The sequence below is a fragment of the Notamacropus eugenii genome, chromosome 4 (genome assembly GCF_028372415.1).
Source record: "Notamacropus eugenii isolate mMacEug1 chromosome 4, mMacEug1.pri_v2, whole genome shotgun sequence".
NCBI lineage: Eukaryota > Metazoa > Chordata > Mammalia > Diprotodontia > Macropodidae > Notamacropus > Notamacropus eugenii.
Genome location: NC_092875.1, coordinates 321,911,351 through 321,926,195, shown reverse-complemented (window position 1 = coordinate 321,926,195; position 14,845 = coordinate 321,911,351). Strand labels below are relative to the sequence as shown.

General features: G+C 40.0%; 1 protein-coding gene across 4 annotated transcripts in view; it reads left to right on the top strand.

Annotated features, from left to right (window-relative positions):
- The window catches only part of LOC140502852 (unconventional myosin-Vb), a 556,148-nt gene that overhangs the window by 301,127 nt on the left and 240,176 nt on the right, over positions 1 to 14,845 (top strand). For all 4 annotated transcript variants that reach the window (XM_072606904.1, XM_072606907.1, XM_072606905.1 and 1 more), the window contains 2 exons: positions 7,044 to 7,151; positions 12,880 to 12,989. In XM_072606904.1, the coding sequence (XP_072463005.1) occupies positions 7,044 to 7,151; positions 12,880 to 12,989 (218 nt within the window). The remainder of the gene's footprint in view (positions 1 to 7,043; positions 7,152 to 12,879; positions 12,990 to 14,845) is intronic.

The following is a 14,845-nucleotide window of genomic DNA, read 5'->3' as shown; positions in this document are numbered from 1 at the left end:
AGGAGAGATGTTTACTCCTCTCCTGGCCTGTACTCTGATCTGTGCGCAACCACAGAGACACTTTTTTCTGCCCTGGAACTATGAGTAGGATTCCCTCTCCACAGCTGTCACCAGCTCCATCACACCAGCAGTGTTTGTCACCTCAGGACTGCCACCCAGGACTGTGACCTAGATCAGGTGCTCAATTCCCCCACCATCCATAGGCTGTGAGTTGCAGAAACAGCTGTCACCCTGGGGCTGGAACTGGGGCTATACCACACTCCACTCTCATCCAGGTGAGAGAGCTTTCTCACTTACCTTTGAAGCTGTCTTTGGCATTTGTGGGTTGAGAAGTCTGTAAACCACAGCAGCTGTCAGTGATTCAGCACCCTGTGGCCTGTGGCAGTCCCATCTGTGCCTTTGTAGCCCATTTTGGGCTGCACTCTACTCTGAGCCTGGTGCAGTGGACCTTTCCTTTTGGCCTTCCAGATTGTCTTGGGCTGGAAGTATGTTTTGCTCTGTAATTTTGTGACTTCTGCTGCTTAAAAAATTTGTTTAGAGTCATTTTTTACAAGAGGGGCTCAGGCGGGGCTCTGCTTCTACTCCACCATCTTAGCTCCATCCTCAATAGATACTTGTTGAACAAATGATAGTAACATACTTATAGGATACCAATTTCTCACCAGTAGGACCATTGTAAGTCAGCCATAAGACACTGATTAGAAAAACAAAGTGTAATTCATGCCCCACTCCTTGCCATCCAAGGGAAGTAATGGTGGGGAGAAACCTTGCTTTTGTGACAAAGGGAAAGATTTTTCCAAAGGGCTGATTTTGTATGAAATGAGCAAGCAACAGCAATACCAGTTTGTGTATAATTGGGCCATTTTGTCCTGAATACAACTTTTAAGTAATAGAAAATAAATCGTCTTAATTCTTTTCCACTTATGCAGTGTATTGATGTGGAAAAATGACTTTTTCATGATGTGTGCCTTGGAGTCATGAAGAGATCTTTGGGCTTCTGGGTAAAACAGTCCAAAACAACATAATTTTATTAGTAACTTATACTCCTACACTATGATTTGCCATCAAAGAGGGTCTTGGAGCTAAATGAGGAACCTTTACTGTGCTTTTGTGCCCTGCCAATAAAGGCTTCTTAAGATGTTACAAGTAGTTGGGCTGCATGGTTGTAGTCATCTGCCTTTGGTAATCTACAATACTAATATCTCTGTGTGATTGGGAACCACATTTAGCCGCCCAAGTAACTGCTGATGGGTCCAGTGTGAGTGTTTATCCCTTTATAGCACCCCTTTTTACTCCTCACAAAATGTACTGTCTTTAAGTTATAAAAATAACACTCATAAGATTCACTTTCATGAGGAGAATATGTGAATGCATGTGAGTATTTTTCTGAAACTCATTTGGGTATCATCTTCTTTTTCTCTACCAAAGTAAGGATGAGTTATCATTATGCCATGTCCTCTTATATTTTCTCCATTTTCAGATGGATGGAGTGAAATGTTAAGTCTGACACATTGGAACATAGCACATAGAAATGTAGAAATCTGCCCTCCAACTCAATCAGTAGCCTTGTGGTATAGTGGACATTGCCCTCTTCCCTTCTCCATGCTTTTTTTCTCTCCCCTTTCCATCCTCTCTTGTTGTCTTTTCCATCTTGAGATGGGCAGAATGAAATGTTAAGTTTGATGATGGAATACAGGCATAGAGAGATAGAATCCTGGACTACAACTCAGTCACTAGCAGTGTGATATAGTGAATAGAGCCATTGGATTTGGCATCTGAAGGATTTGATTCTCATCTCAGACACAGTGGCAGAAGCAGCACTCACCTTCCTGCTCCCTTCTCTTCCCTTTCCCTGTCCTCTTTCTGTTTTCTGTCCTCTACTCTCTTCCTTGTTCCCTTCTTCCTTTCCTTCCTCATTTTCTTTCTTTCCTCCCCATATTTTCCTCTGTTTGTGTGTGTACTTGTTTACCTTCTTAAATACATAGTGCATGAAGCTAGGCAGGTGTTCTATTTTTCTTCCTGCTTGAAAATATCTCACTTTACTGGTGGATAAGCCCTTTTTTTGTCTCCAATATAAATAATTTTTTAAAATAACATTTCCCTTTTCCTTTTCCTTTTTCTTTTTCTTTCTAGGAAAAAGACCTAAGTAGCTCTTTAACCTAATGTCATCATTTTGGTCTGATTTCTTTGACTGTGGTCACAGGACAGTTGTTGTGGGGAGGGGTACAAGGCCCAAGAGGTGGCCCAGAGGGATCCTGTGAGAAGATCTCATTCAGGCCTCAGACCAGGAGTCACTGCCATATCCTGTCACAGAGAAGTCTTCAGCTAGGTGGTGATATGAATAGAGCATTAAACTTGTAGTCAAGAAATCCTGAGTTCAGATCCACCCTTAGACTCTTACTAGCTTTGTGATGCTGAGCAAATCACTTAACTGTTCTGTGCCTCAGTTTCCTTGTCAGTAAAGAGGGGATAATAACACCACCTTTCTCACAGGGTTGTTCTAAGTATTCAATGAGAAAACATATATATTGCTTTGCAAACCTTAAATTGTCACTCAGTTGTTTCAGTTGTGTCTGACTCTTCATGATCAAATTTGGAGTTGTCTTGTCAAAGATATTGGAGTGGTTTCCTTTTCCCCTTCTAGCTCATCTTACAACTGAGGAATTGACACAAACAGGGTTAAGTGAATTGCCCAAGATAACATAGCTAGTATGTGTCTGAGGCCAAATTTGATCTCAGGAAGGTGAGAACAAGAGAGAAAGAGGAAGAGACAGAGACAGGTCAACAGAACAGATAAATAGATATAGGGATCTTCTTGACTCCAAAATCTACTGTTCCAGCTACTGTATAACACTGTCTGTAGATCGGGTATCTTTATTTTAAAATATTTTTGATCCTCTATTTCAATATAATTTGATTCCTTTGTAATCCTATTTAAATTTATGCATTTTAAAATATTATTATTAGAAGATGTCCATAGGCCTCATTGGACTGCCAAAGGGGTCCATTACTCAAAAAAGATCAAGAATCCCTGCTCTAGACATTCTCAACACATGATCATCAGTTTAAAAGCTTACCAACATACTTTTGGAATGGACAACACTTCACTGAAAAGTAGTAAAAGGCTGACAATAGGTTGGTTGTTTGGTTGGTTGTTGTCCTTCGTCTTCAAAATGGACCAAAATGATATCACCATGATAAAGTGAAATTTCAGTGTGTCCAACTATGGCTGATTAGACCAATATGAACTTGGAATGCTCTACCACAGGTAGGGAACAGATAGTCTGTGTGAATATTTGAGGTGGATATCCCAAATTTGCTCATCCTGCATTTACTTTACGCTGTCTCAGTTCTGCTTTTCTTAAAGAGCACAGCATCCTTTCTGATGGGCATGCCATGCTGAGTGGTCCTGTGCCAGTGTCTCCTATGTTGCGCAGTCAAATCCAAAGTTCTTGAGAGCATCCTTGTATTTTTTCTTCTGGCCATCATGTGATCTCCTACCCCTGCGAGTTCTCCATAAAATAGTCATGCCATTGGACCTGTCACATGTACCTGAAGGTGATTTATTTTCAAATGGAACTTACGAAACAACTAAGATAAAAGAGTGGAAACAAAAGATCTTCCTTGGGCAAGATCCACATTAACTAAGGTAATAATTTCTACAAAGACGTGTTGAAAACACTGTTGAGTCATGAAGGGGATTTAAGATGGGAATTCATCACCAGGCCATTGTCACCCCGAAATGAAGAACAGTTATCCTTTGGCAGCCTAGACTTTTGATCAGTTCAGATTGTGCAGGGAAATGGTAGCAGCTGTGCAGTATTTGACTTCTTGTTGCAGAAATATGGAACCTACTTCTTGCTGAGTTGCTTCAGCTGTGTTTGACTCTCTGTGACCCTATTTGGGGGTTTTCTTGGCAGAGATACTAGAGTTGTTTGCCATTTCCTTTTCCAGCTCATTTTACAGATGAGGAAACTGAAGCCAACAGGGTTAAGTAACTTGCCCAGGGTCATATGGCTAATAAATGTCTAATACCAGATTTGAACTCAGGAAGATGACTCTTCCTGTCTCTAGGCATCATACTTTAAATACAAACCCTAAAATATTCTTGACATTTTTCTAAATAATCTGTACTAGGGCAGTAGAGCCAAGATGGCAGAGTAGAAAGACGCACATACTCTAGCTCTTCCCCCACAGCTCATAAAATACCAGTAAATAATGACTCTCAATAAATTCTAGAGCAGCAGAAGCCACAGAACGACAGAGTGAAAGAGATTTCCAGCCAAAAGTAACCTTGAAGGCCGACAGGAAAGGTTTATCCCGTAGGATGCTGAACAGAGCCCAGCCCTGGCTGCATGGCACCAGGAGGAACAGGACGAAAACAAGTCTCCTGGGCAGAATTCCCAGCAGGAAGGGTCTCAGATTCCTCAAGCCACAAGTGCCAAAGAAAGTTTCAAAGGTCAGTGAGAGGGCTTTCCCAGCTGGGCGAGAGGGGAGCAGGGTCCCCCCCTAGCACAGGCCCCAGGTGGCTGCTGAGTGGGCTGTCCATCTGTGAAGCACTCCGCCTAAAGCCCCTGTTGGAATTGAACAGCTAATCTGAACCTCAGTCCTGAGTGGTGGCCCTGCCCCCACCTAAAGCTCCTGGGGGAATTGAGCAGCTGATATGAATCTCAACCCTGAGCATGGTCCTCGGGTGAGGAGGTGCATTAGGACCCTCCTCTTGACAAAGGATTCAGAAGTCAAGTAACTGGCTGGGAAAATGCTCAAAAAAAGGGAAAAAACAAGACCAAAGAAGGTTATTTTCTTGGTGAACAGGTATTTCCTTCCATCCTTTCGGGTGAGGAAGAACAATGCATACTGTCAGAAGAAGTCAAGGCTTCTGTATCTAGTACCTCCAAAATGAATATGCAGTGGACTCAGGACATGGAAGAGCTTGAGAAGCTATTCAACAGCCTGCTAAAGAGACCCAAAATAATACTGAAGAAAATAACACCTTTAAAAATAGGCTAACTCAATTGGAAAAAGAGGTCCAAAAAGCCAATGAGGAGAAGGTTCTAAAAAGCAGAGTCAGCCAAATGGAAAAGGAGGTTTAAAAGCTCACTGAAGAAAATAGTTCTTCAAAAATGAGAGTGGAGCTGAGGAAAGCTAATGACTATGTGATAAACCAAGAAATTACAAAACAAAACCAAAAGAATGAAAAAATAGAAGATAATGTAAAACATCTCATCAGAAAAATAATTGACCTGGAAAACAGATCCAGGAGAGAACATTTTAAAATTATGGGACTACCTGAAAGCTATGACCAAAAAAAGAGCCTAGATATTATCTTTCATGAAATGATCAAGGAAAACTGCCCTGATATTCTAGAACCAGAGGGCAAAATAAATATTGAAAGAATCTACCAATCACCTCCTGAAAGAGACCTGAAGAGAGAAACTTGTAGGAATATTGTGACCAAATTTCAGAGTTCCCAGGTCAAGGAGAAAATATTGCAAGCAGCTAGAAAGAAATAATTTGAGCATTGTGGAAATACAATCAGGATAACACAGCATCTGGCAGCTTTTACGTTAAGGGACCGAAGGGCCTGGAATATGATATTCCAGAAGTCAAAGGAATTGGGATTAAAACCAAGAATCACCTACCTAGCAAAACTGAGTATAATACTTCAAGGAAAAAAAATGGTCATTTAATGATATAGAGGACTTTCAAGCACTCTTGATGAAAAGACCAGAACTGAAGAGAAAATTTGGCTTTCAAACACAAGAATCAAAAGAAGCATGAAAAGGTAAACAGGAAAGAGCAATCATAAAGGACTTTCTAAAGCTGAACTGTTTACATTCCTACATGGAAAGATAATACTTGTAATTCTTGAGACTTTTCTCAGTATTTGCATAGGTGGAGGGATTATACACCCACACCCACCCCCCACATAACACATATAGTCAGAGAGCACAGGTTGAGTTGAATCAGAAGGGTTGGTATCTATAAAAAAATAAATAAATTAAGGGGTGAGAGAGGAATATATTGGGAGGAGAAAAGGAGAAGTGGAATGGGGCAAATTATCACTCATTAAAGAGATAAGAAAAATCTTTTTCAATGGAAGAGAAAAGGGAGGAGATGAGAAGAGAAAAGTGAAGCTTATTCTCTTCACATATGGCTTAAGGAGGGAATAACATGCTCACTAAATTTGGTATGAAAAACTATCTTACACTGCAGGAAAGTAGGGGAGAAGGGGACGACTGGGATGAGGGGGATGATAGAAGGGAGGGCAAATGGGGGAAGGGAGTAACTGGAAGTAAACACTTTTGGGAAGGGATAAGTTTAAATGAGAGAATAGAATAAAGGGGGACATGGTAGGATGGAGGGAAATATAGTTAATCTTATACAACATGACTATAATGGAGGTTTTTTGCACAATGACACATATATAGTCTATATTGAATTACCTTCTCAGTGGAGATGGGTTTGTAGGGAGGAAGAGAGAGAAGTTGGAATTCAAAGTATTAGAAATTTGAGAATTGTTATTATAGAAAATGAACCAACATCCCCACAATTTCATTTACAAAAATCAGTTATTTTATTTACTTGCGCAAAAGTATGACGAATATTAAACATAGAAGAATAATAAGAAAATAAGAAAAAATAATAAGAAAAAATAACTCTGAGATTGGTCAAATATAAAAATAAGAATAAAGTATCATTTCTGACTTCTTTATAGAGAAAAGTCACAGTCTTATTTTTTGTTATCATGCATATCTTCATGGGTCATATTTGCTTAAAGTACTACTTGTCATTAGCACAAGAAGCTATTTGCTATTTTGTATTATACAGTCCTGTCCTCATTCTTTCAGTGTGTGTGAATCAGAAGTCTTCTGAACTTTGTGACTCTTGTGCCTGCTGATAATTGAAATAAAATTCTTGGAGTAAGGTGTAAAAAGAGGAGAGATCCTGTTGTGATGTAACATGAAAGTAGTATGTGAGAATGACATTTTCCTAACATAACTTTTATGCTTTCTCTCCTTCCCACCCCACTCTCCTGACAGCATGTGCAGAAGACTTTTTCTATGTTTCTCAAGGAGGAGACACATCTATTGAAGGTGTGGATGATGCAGAAGACTTTGAGAAAACCAGACAGGCCTTCACTCTTCTTGGTAAGGTGTTTTTTTTTTGAGGGGGGGTTAGGGAAAGCAGGAAAATTAGAAGGGAAGAGTATCTTATGAAACATCTTTGGGGAGGGGATGTCCTTTTCCTTTCACTAGATTTGAAAGGATTCTAGGGTTCCAAAGCTAGGATTCTATGCTTTCTAGGATGCAGCCTCTTCTTACAGAGACAGCAAAGTTCAGGGGTTCTTGTAGTCACTCAGAAACATTAATTTCTCAAGTATAAAACAAATCTTCAGTGAAATTGATTAATATTCTGCCTCTTGACATCAAAAACATGGGTTTGGGAGCAGCACAGTGGAAAAAAACCCTAAACCGATTTTTGGGAGACCCAGAATTTAGCGTCATGGAGAGTCTTTGAGATGGCAGAGACCTTCAGAGTTTATCAAGCCCTGCCTTTAAACTGGGAGGGTGAAGGAAATCCTCCTGGAATAGCTCTTAACAGATTGTCATGGAGCCCCTGTTTCAGCACTGTGAGTGGTGGAAAGCTCTCTCCTTGTGTTCTTCATGAATCTCCCTTGTTCCATTGTTGGCATACCCCTCTGATTGTTTAAGTGCATTTCTTTATGTTGAACAAAAAATCAGTCTCTCTGTGACTTCCACCCATTGGTCCTTGTTCTGCCTTTTGGAGTCAAGCAGTCTAATTCTAACACCTGTTCCACAGGCCAATTTTTCAGCTGTTTGAAGGCTAAGATCCTGCATCCCTTTATTCTTCTCCTAGCTTTGCCACCCACAAGTGATTTCCCTTCCCTGGACTGCAGATTCCTCTCACATAAAACAGGGAGGTTGGGCTGTATTTGCTATTGTTGAGTCATTTCAATCATGTCTGACTCTCTGTGATGCTTTTTGGGGTCTTCTTGGCAAAGATATTGGAGGAGTTTGTCATTTACTTCTCCAACGACTGTATAATTATAGCAACAATAATTATAATAGCTAACATTTTATAGTGCTTTACATATATTATCCCATTTGATTCTCACAACAATCTTGTGAGGTATTATTATTCTCATTTTACAGATGAGGAAACTGAGGTTGAGAGAAGTCAGTGACTTGCCTAGGGAAACATGGATAGTACATTTCAGAAGCAAGATTGAAAGTCAGATCTTTCCTGACTCCACTTTCAGCACTCTGTCTATCCATTACTCCAGGCTACTGCTTAAAATGAACGCTAGGGTTTTTTCCAACTTTAAAATTCTATTACTCACTAATTCTTATTGGACCTTTGTTGTTCTGACAGGCTTCCTCTTGACCTTTTCAGATAGACGTTTCTAGAATGTGGTCCTCAGCTCTTTGTAGTTCCCTGTGTAGTTCTGTAAGAGCCAGGGGATGATATCCTACTCTTTTATTGCTATGTCTCTTAAATTCCTAATTGCAATCATTAAAGCAACCTTCACTGTGATTTAATTTTATTGTAATTAAAAGAGAGGACAACTTTTCACTTCAATGGAATGTGGGTCAGAGACCACCGACTCAAATAAAAATTAGACACTTCTCAAGGTAGAAGCAAAGCAGCAAGATTTTATTACAATCTCTCGAAAAAGGGCATCTCCTCTCTGATAAGTAATCAGGAGAGTGAGGCAATTACAGAAGGCAGAAATAGAGATTATATAGCCCTAATGCAGATCCCACCCCCCTGCTGGCCTTTTACTCCCATTGACTGGGAGGCAGGCTCACAATCTAAACTTAACGGTCTACCCTGTGAATAGGGGACAAGATAGCAGTGGAATAACCAGTAGACATTATGTTGATGTGGATGTTGATGTGGCAACCCAAGAGGGGGAGTTTTAAGTTTCATATTCTCAAAAGTCACATGATTTCTGGGAAACAGAAACTTAGGCCTAACCGTCTACTAAAAGCCTTTTGTTAAGCACTGGGAAGTCTTCACTAACTTCATTCCATTCAATGGGAACAAAAGTACTTCTGGAAATCTTCTACAATCAAGAAGTTGCCTTGGCCAAAATGGGAGGGGGGAAAGGATTAGTGAAGGGCTTCACTTAAATTCATCCATAGTTGATCCCCAGCAGGGAAGTTGAGGATGTTTAATTGTACTCCTGAACTTTGGAAGATAAGAAACTATGTGTTTGTCCCTAAAAATGTAGTTGTTGAAGAAAGTATGATGAATTAGAATGATTGGTCCACTTGGCTAACCCAGGGTGGCATTTTTTAGCTTGGAATTAGGTCCCAATACTGCACAGCCAGCAAATCCCTGTGTAAAGAGAGAGGAAAATTGAGATCTTAGCTTCTGAAGTAAGCAGATACTGTTCAGTTTTCCCAGTAGCTGAAGGATAGATTTAACCTTTCCTCCTTTCCTCATATCCCTTTCTGCATTTCACCACCAACACCTCAGGACTCCCTTCTTCTGCCCTTTTATCCAAAGGATGCAGGAAGAAAGGCATAAGATTGAGAAGTATAATGACACATGGCATGACTGGCGTCTAACATTGCCTCCTGCTCATCAGGAAAGAGACAAGGCCTTTAAAAAATTGGCTTTGTAGCAGTGCTGCTGAGCACAAAGAATGAGCCAGTACTTGGAGAGGCATCATTCTGTGATAGATGATCACATCTAATATGGAGCTTTAGAGTTGGGCTGTTGCTGACAGACCTAAGCAAATAGTAACTAAAGTGTTGGATTTACCAAAAATCTTTTTTTAATTTATGGAATAAAACAAACATTTTCATTACATAGTATAATTAAAAAGACAATTGTACATGAAACTGCAAATCCACTAAGCACAACTTGCTGTTCCTTCCAAATATACAACAAAATTATCATGTAAATTTTTTTCTTTCTTCCCTTCCCCCCCCCCCGAAATATCTTCCATTAGGCACAGATACACACACACACACACACACACACACACACACACACACACCTGTAAAATTATTCTACACATACTTCTATTTATCAGTTCTTTCTCTGGGTGCAAATAGTATCTTTTTTCATTTGTCCTTTATATATGGGTATTTGTATTAGAAAAAATAAATTATTTGCTCAAAATCATTCTTAAAACAATATTGCTGTTACTGCATATAATGTTCTATTGGTTCTGCTCATTTCACTCTTCATTGTTTTATTTAATTCTTTCCATACGTTTCTAAAACCAACCTGCTCATCATTTCCTATAGCACAGTACCATTTCATCACAATCATACCACAACTTGTTCAGCCATTCCCCAATTGATGGACATCCCTGTAATTTCCAGTTAAATATACATATATTTATATAAAACATATATGCCAAAATCTTGCTGCATTTCTTAGCTTTAATAACTTAAAACTATACTAAGACTCTAGGGATACCCCATGGTTGATCATTCTTTAGTGAGTCTCTCTCTTTTCATCTACCTCTGAAGTGGACACTGTAAAATGAAAGAATCAGAGCACAGGCTCCAGGTCACTGGGTAGATCCTGTAGAGAAGATGATCGCAAAGTGATGGGCAAGTATCCCATGAAATGAGAAAGTGCGGTTGGATTGAGATCTATACCAGTGGAAAGTATACATGCAAGAGTCATTGGACTTGTTGTCCACTGTTAGTGTGGATATTGAATGTGCCTAATTTATTCCTTTTCTTTTTCTCTTTTTTTTCTTACCCAAGGATTTTTTATATAGGCTTCTACATTCAGGAGAACCTTAGAAATCATATGATTCTAGGCCTGCAATGTTGTATAATCCTATTTTTCAGCCAGGATAGGAATTTGTACCATCCTCTGGCAGAAGCACCAGTGGAGGCTGGGTGACTACCTCCAGGAAGGTCACACAATACATTAAAGAGAAATCTATTTGGGGTAGCTAGGTGGTGAGATGGATAGAGAACCAGCCCTGGATTCTGGAGGACTTGGATTCAATAATATTATTAGTTGTATGACCCTAGGCAAGTCACTTAACCCTGATTGCGTCCTAAAAGAAAAAAAGAGAAACCTGTTCTATTTCTGAACCTTCAGAGTTGTTAAAACATTCTCCCTTTGAGTCAAAATCTGCCTTCCTATGTACCTCTCATCCATTGCACCTGGTTATACTTTTTTTGGGGCCACATCAGAATATATAAACCTCTTTTTCCACATTGAAGCCTTTTAGCTATACAAAGACAGCTACTACTTCCTCACCTAAATTTTATTTTTCTTTTAAAGCAAATATCCTATTTAAAAAATATTATATGACCTGATTTCCAAGACCCTCATCATCATCCTAGTCACTCTTCTCAGAATATTTTCTTATCTCTCAGTGTTCCTCTTAAAGTGTTGTTCCCAGAGCTGGATATGTAACTCCAACTTGCCTTTACCAGTACAGAACAGTGGGGTTTTCAGTTCCCATAAATGGGATAATGTTTTATTCTTAATGCAGCCTGAATTTGTTTTTAGCAGTGATACCACATTGTTGGCTAATAATCCCATTTCTATCTTTCTGAAAGAACCTCAGTAGAGCATTCAGATCACTTTAGGGGACTGTCAAAGCAGTGGGTACTTACTTGACAAAGAATTAGAGAGAAAGAAAAAGGAAAACATTGAAAGGCCCCCATTAAATGAGTATTCTCAAGCCCTGTGGCCTCCTCTTCTCTGCTACTTTAGGCTAACTGAGGATACATACAAGACCTACCCTGAGCAAGGAAATTCTCTTTTGTTTTACAAGTTAATGTAGGCCAGGGCTTTGCTTCCTGGGTTGGGGGTGAGGGGAGGCACATTTATCTTCATGCCCCTAAGCAGACATAGTGGTGCTTTAGCTTACCTTTCTTTGACCAGTTGGTTGATTTACCATGTATGTCATATGCATTTGGTCCCTGAGTTATTTGAAGGATGAGGGTTGGGGGAAGGGGCTGTCAGTGTTAATCAAAACTAGATAGTGATTGCTTTTGTGAGTGGGTGTGCATTATTCACTTCCTGAATGATCTGTGACACTTTTTTCAATATAAACTGGCTTCCTCTTGTCTCCCAGCCTACATGCAGGGAATCCAAACTCACTTTCCTATTAGTTTGAGTAAAGCATGAGTTTTAATGCCTTTAAAAATATCCCATTACAAAAACTACAAATGTGGTATTTGTTCATTATTCATATCTAGTGGCCCTGCATTCTCCTGGAAAATTGAAATTTGACTGTGTATATTTACATCTATAGAGATTCAGGGGAGGTGTGTAGGAGTTATGTTTAAGGTGTGTTTTCTGATAGCTATGGTTTAGCAAGGAAGAGTCTTTGATGGGAGGGAGGGTGCTGACAACTAGCTTGCCATCACAGCCTTTATCATAACAATCCCCTGAAGAGTGTTCCTTGCTTTCCCTTGATAGCCCTTTAGATGTGTCACAGATGTTTGCAGGAGATTATATTTGGAGAACGATTATTACAGATAAATTACCTCCCCTTGTGGAACCATAAAAATGTCCTTAAAATATCTGCTTGAAATGAAGTCCAAGATGAGTGTGCGTGATGGCCACTTGTTTCACTGAGTTATAATGCTACCCTGTCCTAGTCAATCTGACCCAGGTGGTTTTGGGTAAGGATTTAATAGTGCAGCCCAGGAACCCCTTTCACCCTCAGTACTATTCCTGTGAATGGTGATTACTTGTTACAGGTACTCTATTTTGTCTGTAAAATTGTTGACTCTGAACAAAAATCAAACACACGCGCACACACACACACACACACACACACTTTAAGACAGCTAAATCTCACTTTCTTTCCTGCCTTGGAAACTGGGAATAATTCATTTCTTTTCCTTTACTTTTTAGGAGTGAGAGAGTCCCATCAGATAAGTATTTTTAAGATAATTGCTTCTATCCTGCACCTTGGAAATGTGGAGATTCAAGGGGAACGTGATGGAGAGTCCTGTAGCATATCAGTGAGTTGTATGACCATGCCAATGGGAGAATCCTTACAATTTACTGTGTGGTTATAGATTTATACTACTTATGTATAGCTCTCTACTCCAAGAATGTGAGGGGTTATTTATTTCTAATGACAATGTTTTCTTGGACTGCACTTGGACAACTGATGTGATTTACTGAATGGTGATGCCTTTTAAAAGGAGCTAGCTTCTTTTTGGCCCATGTGCTTTCTGCAATGAAACTGAAAAGTCACCTGACTTATCTCCCTAAGGGAAGAGACCAGATGATCTTAGGTTTGTAACATTCCCACCAAAGCCAGGTCTGGGTTAGGGGTTTGATATATACCTATGGATATTATCAAGTGCCTCTGGAAACACTGTACCCTGTGAGATGCTGTCACTAGAAGGGGCTTTGTGATTTGTTCTGTGAAGTTTGAATTCAGTCAAAGGGCTGCACTTGAGGACCTAGAGGGCCACATGTGACCTCGAGGCCTCAGGTTCCCCACCCCTGTTCCATTGTGGGAATGAGAAATAGCAGATACCATCCCTAGTCTCTACATTCAAAGATTTTTTAATCTAGTTATGTAGCTTTAAGTAATTTGATCCTATTGTAATTAAATGATTAAACCTCATAGTTCTCATCTGTAAAGTGGGGTTCGCAGTACTTGCTCTGTCCACTTCACGGAGGTGCTGCAAAGCAGATGCTTTTGAAATCTCCACAGGGCTATGCAGGATGTCCCAAAAGTCTTAGAATTTCAAAGCTTTAATAGCTGGGAGACTTTTCATTGGGAAACTTTTGGGTTGAGGAGATTCAAAGGAATGACAGATGATGTTCCCTTGGGCATTTTGCTGATGAAAGTGAAGATCAGGCTTAAAGCTCCACAACCCTGAAGTGGTCAGAACCTGAATCTAGGTCTCCTAATTCCTCCTCTACAACTCTGTCAGCAGAAAATAGCACCCTACTCTTAAGACTTATTCCTTTAAGGCAAATGTAGGTGGCTCTTCTGGACAGGCTTCCCCACAGTGAACAGAATATCCCAAGCTGGGCAGTTTTTATTTTTAATTAAAACATGAAAATGTGCTCTGCAACTGCCACTGTTACCTTGGAGATCCTATAACATGCAGTAACTTGGACACCAGAGGCAATTTGCTTCCTATATTTGGCAACCTGGACCCATAAAACTCATCTGTTCCCCACAATGCCGAGTGTTTTAATGGATTTAGCATCATTTAATTAAGCTTTAATGTAATTGCATGATGCTAAATCAGTCTGTTATCACTTTTAATCAGCAGTTAGAAGGGCATGAGAGATCACATATGCTCCATGTTCCCTGCTGCGGAAGCAGTGATATGTGCATCTGGACTGGGTTCTTTCAAGGAGCACATCTAGCTTTCCTCTTCTTTTCTGTATTGCTCTGGTTCTATATGACTAGGTTCTTGGATGCCTATAGTAGTTGCCTTTCTCAGGGTCTTCTCTGTCTGGCATCTCACTAAACTCACTTTTTGCAAGCCTCAGTGAGAAGGCAAGTAGGCAGTCCTTGGGTGAATTCTTGCCAAGAGTACATTTGAACATCAGGGGACCTAGCCATGGTGCTAGATGTTGCATTTAAGCATTTCTTGGAAGCCAGTCCACATCAACCAGTGGAAGACTTGCCAGATTGAGGCCTGCCAAGAACCCTCTGGTTGCTTTACTCAAAGGTGGATGACTTAAAGTCAGGGGTGTTAACCTAGGTAGGACAGGGGCATTTTGTGAACCCTTGTGGCTGAACAAGTATAAAAATCAGACAGATATCCAGCATCTCTAGACAGTTAGCCAGCCCTAGAAATGCTATTGCTAAATTGACATAGAGAAAAGACACTAGCTGGTGACC